The 15,396-nt window shown below is 39.8% G+C and overlaps 1 protein-coding gene across 2 annotated transcripts in view; it reads right to left on the bottom strand.

The window, feature by feature from the left end:
• The window catches only part of megf11 (multiple EGF-like-domains 11), an 81,585-nt gene that overhangs the window by 51,876 nt on the left and 14,313 nt on the right, over window positions 1-15,396 (bottom strand). The window contains exons 2-7 of one of the 2 annotated variants that reach the window (XM_059335506.1): window positions 14,101-14,241; window positions 11,508-11,622; window positions 9,571-9,672; window positions 9,022-9,122; window positions 4,569-4,661; window positions 4,393-4,413 (exon numbers count right to left, since the gene is read on the bottom strand). In XM_059335506.1, coding sequence (XP_059191489.1) covers window positions 4,393-4,413; window positions 4,569-4,661; window positions 9,022-9,122; window positions 9,571-9,672; window positions 11,508-11,614 — 424 coding nt within the window. In that variant the 5' untranslated portion in view covers window positions 11,615-11,622; window positions 14,101-14,241. The remainder of the gene's footprint in view (window positions 1-4,392; window positions 4,414-4,568; window positions 4,662-9,021; window positions 9,123-9,570; window positions 9,673-11,507; window positions 11,623-14,100; window positions 14,242-15,396) is intronic. The other variant, XM_059335507.1, reaches the window with a different exon arrangement.

Genomic DNA, 15,396 nt, shown 5'->3' with positions numbered 1-15,396 from the left:
AGGTTAAGTTTGAGTTTCAGAAACCCTGGTACAACCGGCTCCAGTTCGTCAGTACGATAAGGAGTCAGAAAAGGTGTGATCTCTCAATGAGAAGGAACTCTGTACTGTGGAGAAATAAATAACACTGTCACATACTTGGCAGTATATAAACTGGCTACAACACTCCCCGGGAGCCCAGTGTACTATACAAAAACAAAGCCCTGTCAACGCAGGAGGGCTTCATGGATAAACACACACACACATACAGAGTAGTAACTGTGTTCCATGAGGCACTATGGATCGGTCCATCTTCTGTCCCCTCGAGAAACACAGTTGCCTGGGCGCTTTGATCTATCAAAATGAATGAGGCAGGCGGCATCGACTGTTACATGCAGCAAGGAACCCCTTTCAGAATGATACAGTTAGAATATTTATAGTTCTCCAAAAAATGTATCTCTTTACATGGCTGTTTAATGAGGAATTCAATCGATTTAGACTTATTTTTTTAAAAAGGTGGCATGGAGATCAAATCTTACTTTTGCAGTTTTTTGGTTGATATGGGGCGATCATCTCATAGAAAAGTGACTTGTTGCTTTTTACACATTTAAAAGCCTCGCAGATAAACACACACACACACACACACACACACACACACACACACACAAATATTGAATTCCCTATCTGTAAGATTAATGAAGAGAAAAGTTTTGAGAAAAAAGTAGGGAGACTCTTGGGGTTGATGTGTGGAGCCACAGTGAATCTGTGTGTGCATCTTCTATCCTGTTCAGTGTAATTCACGGGCTCTTGGTCTTTGACAGCGATGCATGTCAATGTCCTGCTGCTGCGGGATTGGAGAGGAACCATCTGGCTCGGATGCACTTTTGAGAATAATGTGTAAATTCTGTCGACGGGTGCCAGAGGGAGTCCTCAGAAGGGTGTTTTTCAAGGCAAAACGCAGTTTACTTACACGGTTTTGGTCTGGTTACTCTTTCATATAACGTCTCTGCCGCTCGGGCAAAATCATCTGCAATGATAAAAGCTAATGAAGCTAAAGGAAATATCTGCCATCTCTGCTTGACCCAGTCCAAATTGTTACTTTAACACAATGACTTCAGTATCTAATAAAACCAATCACTGATTTAAAACCTTAATAATGAATAATCTTGCAGTTTTAGTTGATAATTAATATAAAATAAGTAGCTTGTAGCCACCCTGTCTGGTGCAATATCCCATAAACAAGTATTCATAGGCCACATTCATCAATTAACCATGTGTATAGCACCCGCAGCAGTGGCTGCCTTCCCATTTGAATACATTAGGGAGGAATATGTTACCTTGTGGACCACGGCTGACCAACCACATTAGATTTGACTATTAAGTGTGATAGATTTCTTCTTAGAACACAAAGGATGCTTTGCGGTTAACAAAGCTAGACTACTCCTTGGACTTCTCAGATACTTATCTTGGTAGCATTGATTTTTACAATCTCTGCACAAGTGGGTGAACATTTCCAACACAACAAGAAAAAGCAAACTCCAAGAAGGCAGAGAGGAGAAAAGCGAAAAGCTCCATATTTATGCATATTCCATCTCCTTCAGCACTGGTAACATATCATTATCTGACTGAAGCACATGAAATCAATGATAGTGCTTCATTGCACCTAATATTTTTCAAGTGACGGCAGTCATAGCTAAATATACCTTGTACATACAACATCTATCTTTATCATTCTCTTTATTTGAAAGCTGTTATTACTGTAGCATGCAATGACCCTGTGTGACAGACTCATCAAGAGGGATTAAATCACAAGTGTTGAGTAGTACACAGCAATGAAGGAAAAGAGACTGGGTCATTTCTTTGCAACTTGAGAAAAAGAAAGTCTACTTTTAAACCCAAGAAACTCATAAAACTTTATATACTTTTCATTCAATAAACTCATAATATTCTACAAAGATTTGATTTCCCATTTCATCTCATATCTGGCCGTTCTTTTTACAGCAACATACATATTTGTTGCAAACTACAGCCAATAATAGAACTGCTTTGGAGAAGCCTAGTACTATACTTCAGTAGACTAAAATGACTAAAGACATACTGTTCAGTCCCATAAGCAGAGCTCCATCTATCTGAATTGCCTTTGCAAAAAGAAATGGCTGCTGTCTCAGTTTTATTGAGTCTATTTTTTTTTATTTATTTACATGCTGAAAATCCTATTGAGAACAATGTTGTTTTTGAAGACAAACCCTACTGACAAAACAAAGTATACACAGTGGCACAGAGAAGACAAACACAGTGCATTTCAATATAAAAAGATAAGAAGGCAAAGCAACAGAAATCACAAGCACAACAGAGAAAAACAGACAAACATTAACAGGTACATGTCACCACATTGCTTTAATGCCCCGAGCTGTTCCATGAAACAGTAAAGGGGAAAAAAATCACTTCATGACATGTGATCAGAGAAACATGTTCAAGACCACGATCCACAAACACAACAGGCATTAGAGGAATAACACCAACCAACAACAACAATTAATCATTCATCACTCTTGTGGGAAAAGACAACCTCAACTCTGAATGCTCCACATCCACACGTGATAGATGTAAGAGACAACATTTGCAAACAAATGTCAGCAGCAAACATCCTGTTTTGCTGTTTTATCTATGGTCCACATCTAGCAGTGTGTCCTTGAGGTGATTCTAAGACACCCCATGACTCTAGGCAGGTCACAGGGCAGGTCTGGTCTCAGTGGGACTGTTGCCTCAGGCAGGGGAAGAGGATGAAATATTTTCTGGCTACAGCAGGTGGACACCAGCAGGTGAAATTAGGCGATATCTTTCAGCCTTCACCACCGCTCGAACACAACTTACAGAATCTCTCCCACCTTATCGCCTTCTCTGGCCACAAACAGTCCAGACTCTTTATTTTCACCACCTGACCCATATACAAAACTACTTCCTGGTGGGTGCTGCTCCAGAAACGAGGTCCAAGCCTTTGATGTAGCTCCAGATCACTGGCTGAAAGGCTGTCACTTCAGCTTTAGGCCGTGCAGCATCCCACGGCAGCTCTTCATCTCCAAGCTCAGGCGACACACTTTTCATCACATTCACACATCATGTGACCAGCTCATTCTGCCCTCTCACCAGCTAACATATGAGAGAAGTAGCTTTTATGTGAGCACAAATTCCTCAACTCAAACATGATGGCGGTAAAATCACAGCAAATAAACCATCGCAATGATTGTGTTGGGATGGAATAGATGGAAATGTGTGCTTTTCAACCTGTGTGAGCCACAATATGAAAGCTGCATCAACTTACACAAGGACTACTAAGGCTCACATCACCTACCTGAGCTGGGTGAAAGTAAAATTTACCGTGAAAGACAAAAAAAAAACATGCTGAACCATTTACACGAAGGAAAAAGAGGGCAGATTTAATTTAAAAATTGGCACGCATTCCTCATTTCTACAGATGAAAGCTCGTAAATGAAAAAGCCTGGAATGATGCCTGGTATGGAAATCTAAAGTTATGAATAATGCCTCTGTCTCAATCATCAAGTCTGTTTTAATAAGGTGGATTAGCCCAGCACCTGCAGGCTGAAAGGCACACACGGCTGCACTCCTAACCAACCAAGAGTGGGACAAGAGTCCCTGGGGGCCCTGAACCTCACATCCTGCCTGTTGGACCCTCACCAGTCTGTAGGAATGAGCAGCAGCAAACAGCTCAGGCTTGTCATTTATGCCCATGAATCCACCTCCAACGGGCCGGCTCCGCAGCAAGAGCAGCTGATTTACACACAGTTGGTAATCAGGGAATGGCTCTCTTGCTAATGAAAACTCATAGATCTATACAATAACAGTACTGATATGATTTTAGCTCCCATTACTCATTCCTAAATATGCAATAGGCAATAACAGTGAAATGCAGCTGGGAGCAGACAGCTGAAGTAAAGGATTTGGGGTCAGAAATGTTGACTGGGTCATTGCTATCACTGTCCTGACCTGGGAATAACAGCCTCCTCTATGCACATGCATTTTATCCCTGCAGACATAAATATCACAAAGGGGTAAATAAATATTTTCCTCCTGTCTGGCCTCAGTGACACTCCAGCATTTAGCTGATTGCGGGATGGAAATGCATAACTCCACCCTCCCGTCCCTTGTGGAGACCAGTTCTGGGAGCCGAGAGGAAACCCCAGTAAACAGAAAGGCCAGAACAATGGTTTGTTTCAGCTTGGCATTGATTCATCATTCCACTGAACAAGTCATAGGCACCAGTCTAATCATGATTAAGACCATAACAGAGAGAGCTTGGTAGACACAGGGGGGATGCAACCATCCATCCATCCGCTATATTCATCAAGCAAATCACTTCCACTTCCAGCAAATGAAAATGAATTCATTGTGACTTACCTGTTCCATTGGCTGTGTTTGCTAAGAAAAGAGGATACAAAGCTGAGCAGCTTTGAGATAGACGTACATTGAGCAAAACAGGATTCACAGTAAATTCTTCCGGACTAACTGGCTGTGAAAGCCATTTAGGAATAAATGAGTGACTAATTGTGGGTTGAGGAGTAAAGTGCACTCACCACTGGAGCAGTCCAGTCCGCCCCATCCAGGTTCACATTGGCATGTATCGGGAGACACACAGCGGCCGTGGACACATTCCTCTGTACACAGAGCTGAGACACACAGAAACGTTCCCTCATCAGTGTAGTTTATAATTGAGTTAACACACACACACACATAAGCAGAGTGTAAAACATCATTAAACCACCAATAAACAGCATAATGAAAACCACCAAGATAACAGCTGAAAGAAAATGGCCCATAAAATTGAACACTCAATATCTCCCTAATACCATCAGGGGACTAAATCTCAGCCATGGCACTCATATTCAACATCCATCTACACTACTTGACACTGGGCTAAATGATTTCTTAGGAGATTGAGTCCTTGGTTAACATCTCTGTTTATCACATAGCTTTACTTTCCACAATGAGCTGTTATCAGCAGGCTGAGCCATGAAGGAACAAGCTGTAAATCCCCTCTAATTTGATCAGCTAGCGCTTTGTCATATAGCGATGCTTTAATGTAGCAGGTCCAGGCACCTCAGTGTTTACTAAGTGCGCCGTTTTCTTGATCATTCATATTGAGCAACACGGCACCCGATTGATTGGGTGGGCATTAGTATTCCTGGGAGCATGTACACAAGAGTTGGAGGTTTGGTTTCAGCTGGATAATAAAGTGACCTACATGGAGGTTTTTTTGTTTTTTTTTACGCCACAGTGCCAAAAATTTTTTTTGTGCAGCCAAGAAAGACAAGTATCACAAAAATAGGCACTTAGCATGAATAAATCTGTGGCAGCCAAGGTCATTTAGCCAGCAGGGTTAAGACAGACAGGCTCTTATCTGAGGAATGAGACAGTCAGGCCAGTACCATGAGAGAGAAACCCCGCCTGATGGGAATCAGCAGTCCACTAAAACGGCATGTGGAGAAATGATACACAATCCAAGGGCAGCAGAACAGACAGACCATCTCCTTTACTGATCAGACCACATCCAACATTTTATCCAAGTTCTGTTTCTTTTGTTCTTGTTTGATGATCAAAAGTGGGAAAAAAAGGACAGCAGGGAAGAATCTGTGAGGTTTTTTTTTTAAACAACATATGCCCTGGGGCGATTTTGCAGTTCTGAGTGTAACACTATGGCACTCATCCTGCAGGCAAAGGGGTCAGCAGAGAGCTGGCTGCAGGCCTGAACAGTGCTACTATAGATTATCACTCAATCAGGCTTCGATTAGGATCCACCGCCAGCGGGAGAGCTGCAGCGGGAGAGGAGAAAGAGGAGTGAATCCCAAACACCCACGAGCCGGTGCTAATCGCAGAAATGCTCCTGAGGCAAAAATGGTAAACCAGAGATTGAAAGATAATTTAGGGCAGATTTCTGAGCATCAGTACTCCGGCAGAAAACTGTCTAATTACAGTAAGCCAGCGAAAAAAGAAAAGAGGAGAAGAGCTCCAACATTTGTGCTGACGAAGGTGTGAGATCGACTACCTGTAATCAATGAGTCCACAGTATGCAGAGTATTCAAAGAGAAGAGGAGGCGAATTCAATGTCACCATGATGAGTTGATTTCGTTTACTTTCAATCAGCAAATTCTGATCAGCGAGGAACAGGGAAATGCAAATGTGTCACATCCTTTATAAAAAATAAAAAAAAGAAATATGGAAATGAAGTTTTGAATATGGGAGAAAGGATAAAGCGCACCCTTCTCCTGAGATCTGAACCGGTGTTCTGAAGGGATGGCATAATAAAGTAGGAGGAGGTAGGTCTTTCATTTTAATTGAAATTCATGAATCACTCTGCTTAACTCATGTCTAAGGAATCTGTTGGAAAATTGAGTCTTTCATCTAGATAAAAGGCTAATCTAACTCATTATGCAGAGGTGTTATCAGAACAGGGAACAATGGAGCTAATTGGTGATTGTCATTCAGTGTTAATAAATTTAATATTCTTGCCCAGTCAAACTACAATCTTTTAAAATGTCTGATAAAATAGATCTTTTTAGTCTCCAGCTGTGTCATCCTCACTGTTTTTGGAGAGTTTTGCTGCAGTAAGGAGAAAAAGACCTACCAGTACAATTCTGTATGTTTGAGATTTTGGGAGTAGCAGTGTTTTGTAGTACACCGGTGGTGAAAATGAAGTGAACAAAATGTAGAACATTATGACGAAGCTGATGGATAAATCAATCTAAGAGATATGCCTACAGAATATATCAAACAACTCCCTCCAAAGCTTCTTCCACATGCCTCTATCTAGCACAGAGATGATTCATTTTAAAACTGTCTTTGAAGCATTAAAAAAATGCAACAAAGCCAAAAAATGAAAATGAAATCAAAGGCACAGAATCCCTTTCTGGAGAAAAATCTCATCATCTTCCCGATCATCAAAACCCGAATGTGAAATGTGCTAGCGTATTGCCGCCTGAAACTTTATCAGGAGCTAACTAATTCTGTCGCAAAAATCGTTTTTAGGATTACACCGCATCACTGGACGGGCGAGAGTCATGCAGAAGTCATCCGACCTAAATGCTCTGCAAAAAGAGAGTCTCATAACCCCGCAGAGCCCGTCAGCCTCTGAAGATATTACGAGTTGTTGTCATTAGCGAGTTCCCCTCATGCACAACTGTAATAATCATGCTTATTAGGAGGGAAATGAGTTCCTCACATCCTCTACATAGGCTAGTTACAGATTAAGGTAATGACTTACGACAGATCAAAGGTCACAGAATTAATAAAGACCTCTAGTCGGAAACTTGAAGCGCTAATTAACGAGAAACAGATCAAAGTTCAACTTATCGTGGAGGGCTTTGAGAAAATTAGACAATTACTGTGAGTGAAGCAAAACAACAAACTAAAGAAAAATATCCTTAAAGATAATGTTGCTGATTTAGTGTCAGAACTGTCCTCCTTTTGTGTCTCTGTGTGATAATTTTGGTTCATCCAAGGTCTTCTCATCCCCAGATTCATTTAGCCGCCTCTCATTGGAGCTAATGTGAGTGTTGATGTGGTGCCATACGACCAATAAAAAAGGCAGGATTAAAAGACTCTTGAAGCATTTCGGACTTTTAATGAAAACAGTCTTCATGAAGAAAGCTACAGTAAACTAACAATACACAAGGGGGAGGGGGTATTTTACATTCAGTAAACAACAAAGTGTCCTGAAATAGACGACTTGAGTTAATTTTGGGTCGATTTACTCTATAATGCCCCCTTTTGTCACTGCATGCAAAACAGCTCGGGGAGTACAAATCTCTTAATCCTGGTAGTGAGAGTGCTAGGATTAAAAGGGGGAGGAACAGTTTGCAAAGGCAGCAGAAAGCAAAACTGCCCTCTCGGCCTCTATCATCTCAGTCTCCCAACTTCACCTGAAAGAGGGTTAAAGGGGAGGGCGGCTGTTTTCGCTCTCAGCCTGACAGAATATCAAAATAAAAACCTTTTTGCTCCACACAATAGGGAGGCCAGACTTGAGAGGCACCTCCACGGTGTGCTGATTCACCTGGTTAACAGCCTGAAAAGACTGTTAATGAACAAATAGCTCCATTGTCAGTCAAATGGTTAATGAATACATTATTGATCAATCTGTGCCTCCCTCTCTAAGACCCCCAGATAATCACACCGGCTCTTATTCTTGGCTGGCTTGCTTCCCGGTGCTCTGCTGCCCTGAGGCTAGTAAAGCCTAGACAAGGACAAGCTCAGCTGTGGTCAAAGAGCATACCCACATGGCTGCAGTCACTGTATCAGTAACTCCCTCATGTTGCGAAAGATCTAGGAAAATATTAAAGTGCGATTCTAATCTTATTTAAAGGGAATAAAACATTAGATAAGGCGAGAATTTCAAAAACGTAACTCTCAGAAGCTATATGTTCTGTCTTTATTTGGCCAGCATGCAAAAATATTCGGTTTGATGTGTGTGAATAAAAATAGAAATCAATGACCATTAATGAAGCTGTAAAAAACGACAGGGAAAGATTGTTATCAGTACACTGCTGCAGTCTAATTTTCACGGCTTCTGCTCTTTTTATGTTATTGAATTCCGGTGTGGTTTTATTGCGGGTGCTATACCTACCCAGTCTGTAACCGGGACCCTCTTGGCTCGTTAATTTTTCTCATTGTTATACAACTTCGATTAAATTACCCTTACTGGATGAGTGAAAGAGAGAGAGAGCAGTCTACTGTGCCTTCAAGTTAAATCGTGCTCAATCACCTTAAACTAAGTAAATTCACATGCATGGTGGCTAACACAGCAGCTAGTGGTGGCATGTTATTGGCTGTTCATGATAAAGAGGATCAAACCGGAGTGGGGGCGTCAGAGGCGGAGGGCCGATGGCGGCCTGGCGGGGAGTTGTAGCTTTATCTACAAGCCACCCACAGTAACGATCAATCCTAATATTTACTCCTATTTTCTAAATGCCTCACAGAAATAACCTGAAATGTCATCTTCGAGGACAAAGGAGTTTAAAATAACAGGATACTCACGAACACACAAATCTCCACTCTCAAAGTAACCAGGGCAACACTGCGAGCGGCGCCTATACATGGTCCTCACTCCCCGTCGATAAGCCGTCTTATAGCTGATCCTGGAAAAACAGACACACCAAGACCGCTATGTGATGTAAAGCCTGACCCTTTTTGAAGGGCAGGACAACATATAGAAGGTGAATGAAAGCTGTAGCACCATTGTTGTGTTATTGGCTTGTTTTTAAAGTACGATGAGGAAAAAAGGATTAAAAGCCAGTGAAACTTTGTGTAAAACACCTGCTTCATAAAAGTCAGTATTTGGGAGGTGACTCTGTGTACTTATTTAGTTGGATGCCCACTATAAAGCTTAATGGAGTAATTAAAACATTTACTGTGAGATGATTACAGTCAGAGGCATTATGGCTCTGAGCGCTTCACTGTCATTCACATTAACAAGGACATTTACTGTGGTCTTCAGTGACTTGGCTCTGATTTTGGGGGACAGTAAAGGGCGAGCCACTCATGAAACAAATATGGTGACAAATATGGAGGCTCTTCCAAGTGTACCTGTGCCTTGTGCATTTAAACCAGTTGAGGATGTCTGTACATCTGGTGTAGTAGATCTGGTCGAATGGGTGAGCGTAGGACTCCTGGACAGTCACAGCGTAGCTAAAAGACAGAAAAGTAAAGAGACAAGGGTCGATCATAATTTTACTTTATTTTACTATTTTTGATTTTATGCTACTACAACTCATCTACATTTTCTAGTGGTGGTTTTCAATCAGATTTTCCATGAAAGGATTATAAAATAGAATGATTCCCTGCCTTTTTAGCTTGTGACTAATTTGAACAAAAAAAAAATCAAATTCAGTACAACCAAGGAGACGTTTACCCTCTTAATGTCTGGGATGGTTTCACTTATCATCATACTAAATAGCACACTTTATACTTTACATATTTGCTGTACAGCATACCTTATATATCCTCTGTATATTTTCTATATTATATATGTGTTTTTTATACCCTTATACTACACTATGTATTTACTCTGCATATATATATTAAATATATTTATTCATTGATAATCAATTTTTTTTATGTTTCTCAAATGTGCAATTTCTGTGACGTACAAAAAGAAACAAACCGACAAAACATAAAAACTCTATGTGTAATATAACACATGTCAAAAAGAAGCTATGTAAGTATTTATGTATATTGTGTATGGATGTGTCTTGTTTTTTACTCTTCATTTTGTTTTCTATATTTTTGTTAACTCCCTGTCTGTATCTTGAGCTGCTGTGGTGTCTTATCTTATCTTAAATATTTGTTTGAAAAAGTATCCAGTATTTCACAAGAATTTGAGAGTATTCCACGAAATAAATACAAATTTATGTTGCAGAATTTTTTTTTTTCTTTTTCAAGACCCTTCATATTTGCCACGCGGAGCCCGACCTCTGGGTTGGGAGCCAATGGACTATTAAAACTATTAAAGTGTATATAAAGTCGTTAAACTAGCTCAACCTTGACCAGCTACTACAGTAAAATGCTGCTTACACATGTTTACACCAGTAAAAACAATCTAATTCTATAGTACACTATAATATCAGCCATGGGAGCTATTTTATGGAGAGCAAAGTCTTTTACAGTCATACTTTATAAGTATATTCTACTGATAATACTTCTGTATCTTTACTTAAGGGGTATTTAGAAATTGTGGTTCCGGTACTTGAAGGGTGTGGCTTCCATCAGTGAAAAACACTGCTGCAATCATAGTAAATGTTGCTGGGAACATAGATTTTCATGCTCCTCATAGATGATTGAAGAAAAAAAAAAACAATAACAGCACACAGGTCCTGTCATTGGATACAGTCCCAATGAAAGTAATACAATAACTTTGATATGCAAAGAAAGGACTTGAAAGGAGCTTTTAGGTGATTCATGTTCGTGATATATGCAGCCGGAGGCAGTCTGAGGATATTGGAGGACCTCAAAGCCACGAATACAGCCCACTTAGGGAATTCATTTCGATGCCAACAAGGTGGAACCATGATCCCTAAGTACACTCACCTTGGTCAGGCAATAATCCAGATAATATATCTTCACCGCTTTCTTTCCTCCCCTTTGGATCGAGGACAGAAATTATTCCTGCTTATTTCTCATAAGTGACACTGCCCAGCACAACTAATAATTATTCAGCCTCTATGGCTGTTGTGATTGATTGGGATGAGAGTACACTGATCAATTTGCCTGCGTATTTCATTTGAAGCTGCAACTCCTCCCATCTCTCAGAGCTTGGCGACATGAGCTGTGTGGGATCGATACTGCTGTACAGACTTTGAGAATAGATCTTGAACTTTAGTTAAGAGCGCTTGTAGCTGGTACATTGAAAAAGTTCCAAGATCGACAACGTCGGTCCTGCAAGCTGGCGCTGCTTAACTACAGCAGATTCTCTTTCAAATCTAAAATTCAATACATTGTGGTAAACACATGCAGATGATTCTCACCTCTCCCAGTGGCTGCAGACATTGGGGTCATCCGGGTTCAAGCTCCATACTTTAGTGGTCAAGACCAGGAGAAGCAGCACGGCCAGCAGGGCAACAGATGACCCCATTCTTCACTCTGAGAAGGGACAGGGAAGAAAGATGGATGGTTGTACTCTGACTGTAACTTGTGTCAGTTCCCATATTGACCTTTTAAATAAGACGTGGAAGCAAGGGCACCACTTTACTCCCCTGTCCTGCATTCTGAATGGGTGTAGACATAGAAAACAGCTTGTAAAATGCATAGCCACGCACAAGTTTTGATGCTCACAGCAATAGCATGTGAAAATGGTCAAGGCCAGGTCTAAGTGCAATGTTTATATACTTTGTTAGAGTAAGAGCAGCGTAATGTGTATACCACAGAGAGTTCCGTTGGATGTGTTCAGAGTAGACAGCTGTTGGCAATCGGAGCAGGGAGGAAATTAGTAGTAAAGTTGTCTTGTGTTATTAAATGTTCAGTGTGTCTCACACACAGACACAAAATGAATCTGATGCCTCTGCTTAGAACTCTTACATCTCCTGTAATCTAATCTTGGAAGTAATTTTTGGGATACGGTTAGCAAAACACATGCTTATACTTGTAAAAGGGAATAGTCAAAATTAAAATCATTATAAATAAACAAATAATTACCGTAACTGTTAAGTTTTACCGTGTGTTCAGACAGAATGTGAGAAGAACTTTAGACAGGTATATATATATATATATATATATATACACACATACATACATATATATATATATATATATATACATATATACATATATATATACATATATATGTGTATATATATATATATATATATATACGTATATATATATATATATATATATATACGTATATATATATATACGTATATATATATACATATACGTATATATATATATATATATATATATATATATATATATATATCGCAGAACCCAAATGGGTTTTATCTCAGAACCCAAATGGGTTCTGAGATAAAACCCATTTGTATATATATATATATACGTATATATATATATATATACGTATATATATATACATATACGTATATATATATATATATATATATATATATATATATATATATATATATATATATATATATATATATATATATATATATATATATATATATCGCAGAACCCAAATGGGTTTTATCTCAGAACCCAAATGGGTTCTGAGATAAAAGGGTTCTGAAAGGCTGAGTTGTAGATTATTTAGATGTTTTGCTTAAACATGAATTTCTTATGATGCAATACAAAAATTTGACTGTACAGACATTAAGAGGTACGAGAAAATGTTTGTTTGTTTTTTATCTCTGGACAGAGCCAAGCTAGCCATTTCCCCTGTTTACAGTCTTTATGCTATGTTAAGGTAAGTGTCTTCTGCCTGTAGATTTATATTTACCAAAAAAAGTGGTCTCTTCAAGTTAACAAATATGTGCATATTCTTTAAAGTAGTCTTCGAGCTATGATCTTTACAATGCCTATACTTTTTTAAAATTTCCTTCTATGTTTTTCTCCTTCAGTAAGACCTTCAAAAAGCATATATGCTGTGCTCTGTGAGTGGCTGCAGAGATGAAACCTTCCTGTGACAGTGACAGAGATGCTGATTTGTTTAGACCAGCAGGTTATTTCATTAGACCTATAGGCAGCGGAAGAGTGCATATGATCAACGGGCGCGACAGTGATGGATTCGCCACACGAGCAGGTCTTACCTTCGCACATCACTACCGAAGATAAAGGATGTTTGGATGACACGTGTATGACTGACACATAACATATCTCATACTTTTGGTTAATACCTGGGTGCCAATGGCATCAACATAACTGTGTATGGTGATGTGTCTCACGACTCTGAAGTTGCCTCTTAGGAATAAAAAAACTCACACATGGTTGTATTATAAACAACAAAAGCATGAGAATAAATAACTTCTGATTTATCTGTGTATAGGCTCAACATATAGTGATAATATGCATACTTGATGCTGTGTTTGCATGTATATATTAGGCTGTGTGTGCTCCACATGTGCTTTTTTGTCCTACAGGGGATGTGTTCAATATTTCTGAGTGACTGTATCCAATAACACAGGCATTCACATGTTCAGCTAATCTTGTGCATTGATAGCCGCATGTAGTTCACTCACATGTGAAAGAAAATCAATCAGCCCTCCACTTCCTCTAAGTAGTAGTTCATCTGAACAGGCAGAGGTTAAAGTCATGTTCATTTCCTTAACAGGATGATTAATCAAGATACACACATGTTAAAGGGCGACAGCTGCTTTCATATTCAGACCCCTCTCTGAAACAATCCTATTAAATACTACGGGGACCCTGCTTGATTGACTGGAAAGCTTTTATTGCCCCTGTGATTAGACCACCACCCTCAGTCATTTCTCCAAATGGCTCTGGACAACTGGAAATACCTCATAACTTGTCATGTCACATTTTGCAAAGCTCTCAGTCATAGGCCTGCAGCGTAGGGCCAAGAGGTGATAAAATTAGGATTATCCTGAAAATGTAGCAAGGTAGCCTGGACAAACAGCCAGGGGCACGTGGACTTAAGCTCACCTAATCCTGCAGCCCGTGGTCCCTGGGTGTTTTTTGTGGATGCTGAGGGGGCTCTGGAAGCACAAAGTGACAGAAGTGCCGCTGTGCCCAGACACACACACACAACACACTCACTGGGAGAGGTGATGACAGGTCGCAGATCTGTGGGAGAGAAGAAAAATAATGAGCTTATGATGACACACAGAAGACACATGCTTCCTTGCTCGCTCTCACACGCATGCGCGCACACAAACTCATAAATTTCTTATGGGATCAAGAATCTCAACAGGGATATAGTTCACAAAAGCTGCTCTTGAAAGGCCAATTTACTCCGCACAGCCTCCACATCCAACCACACAGTTTCCATTCCATTTTCCAAAGGCCCTCCTACCTGATGTCCACAGACACACTAAGTTACCCACAGGAATAAAAGCCTACATTAACTCAAGAGGGCCGAATACAATGAACTCTGTCACACTTGAAACACTACAAGTGGCTTGTCCACAGTGTGACAAGATGATGTTATGTGTGCTCATTAACAAAGCCTACACAAAGGTTATTGCAATGATAATGTGACACGAACACAACATTGATGTGTTTATCATCTCTCACGACACTGCTCTTAATGATCCCAGAAGGTCAGAGGGCGGGTTTGAGATTCTTCTGCCCTTCATGTGCCATGAATTCTGTGTAATGATGTAAACAAAAGCTCAACAAAATAATATGGCGGTTTTTGTTCTTGACAAGATAAATAATGCAACATGTATCTTTTGTATGCAAACTGTTGCTAAGGCCCAGCTAGGTGGACATTGAGACAGAAGACTAAAGAGTTATTGTAAGCGGACCTCTTTTGTTCTCACAAATAAGAGATCTGATTGGGAACTGAATGTAAATGAAACTGTCCATCTATAGAAGCATCATCATACAGCTGGCTAACAAACACAATACTCAAACTACAATATTTGGATAACTGGATCAAATTCAGGAGATCTAATAGAAAGCCCATTCTTATTTCTTATTATTATCTGTATCCACTTTCACTCAACAGAATCCACATAGCAAAAGTTCCCTTTTATATATATATATATATATATATTTTTTTTTTACCGGTTTTCTAACTAACTAGTAAACTATGCAACAAAAGCACTTAGCTTCATTCAGGGTCCTTCAGATTTGCCTGCTTGCCTTTAACATGATGAGTTTTTTACTTGTAGAGAACAGGCATTATTATGCACGCTGTATTTATTTCTCTAATCCACCATGAAATAAAAAGGCTGCAGCTGCAAATTCTGATCTAGAAATCAAATCTTTTGTCGT

This window comes from Centropristis striata, chromosome 6, assembly GCF_030273125.1.
Source record: "Centropristis striata isolate RG_2023a ecotype Rhode Island chromosome 6, C.striata_1.0, whole genome shotgun sequence".
NCBI lineage: Eukaryota > Metazoa > Chordata > Actinopteri > Perciformes > Serranidae > Centropristis > Centropristis striata.
The sequence above is the reverse complement of the archived record's forward strand: the minus strand, read 5'-3'. Positions and strand labels throughout refer to the sequence as shown.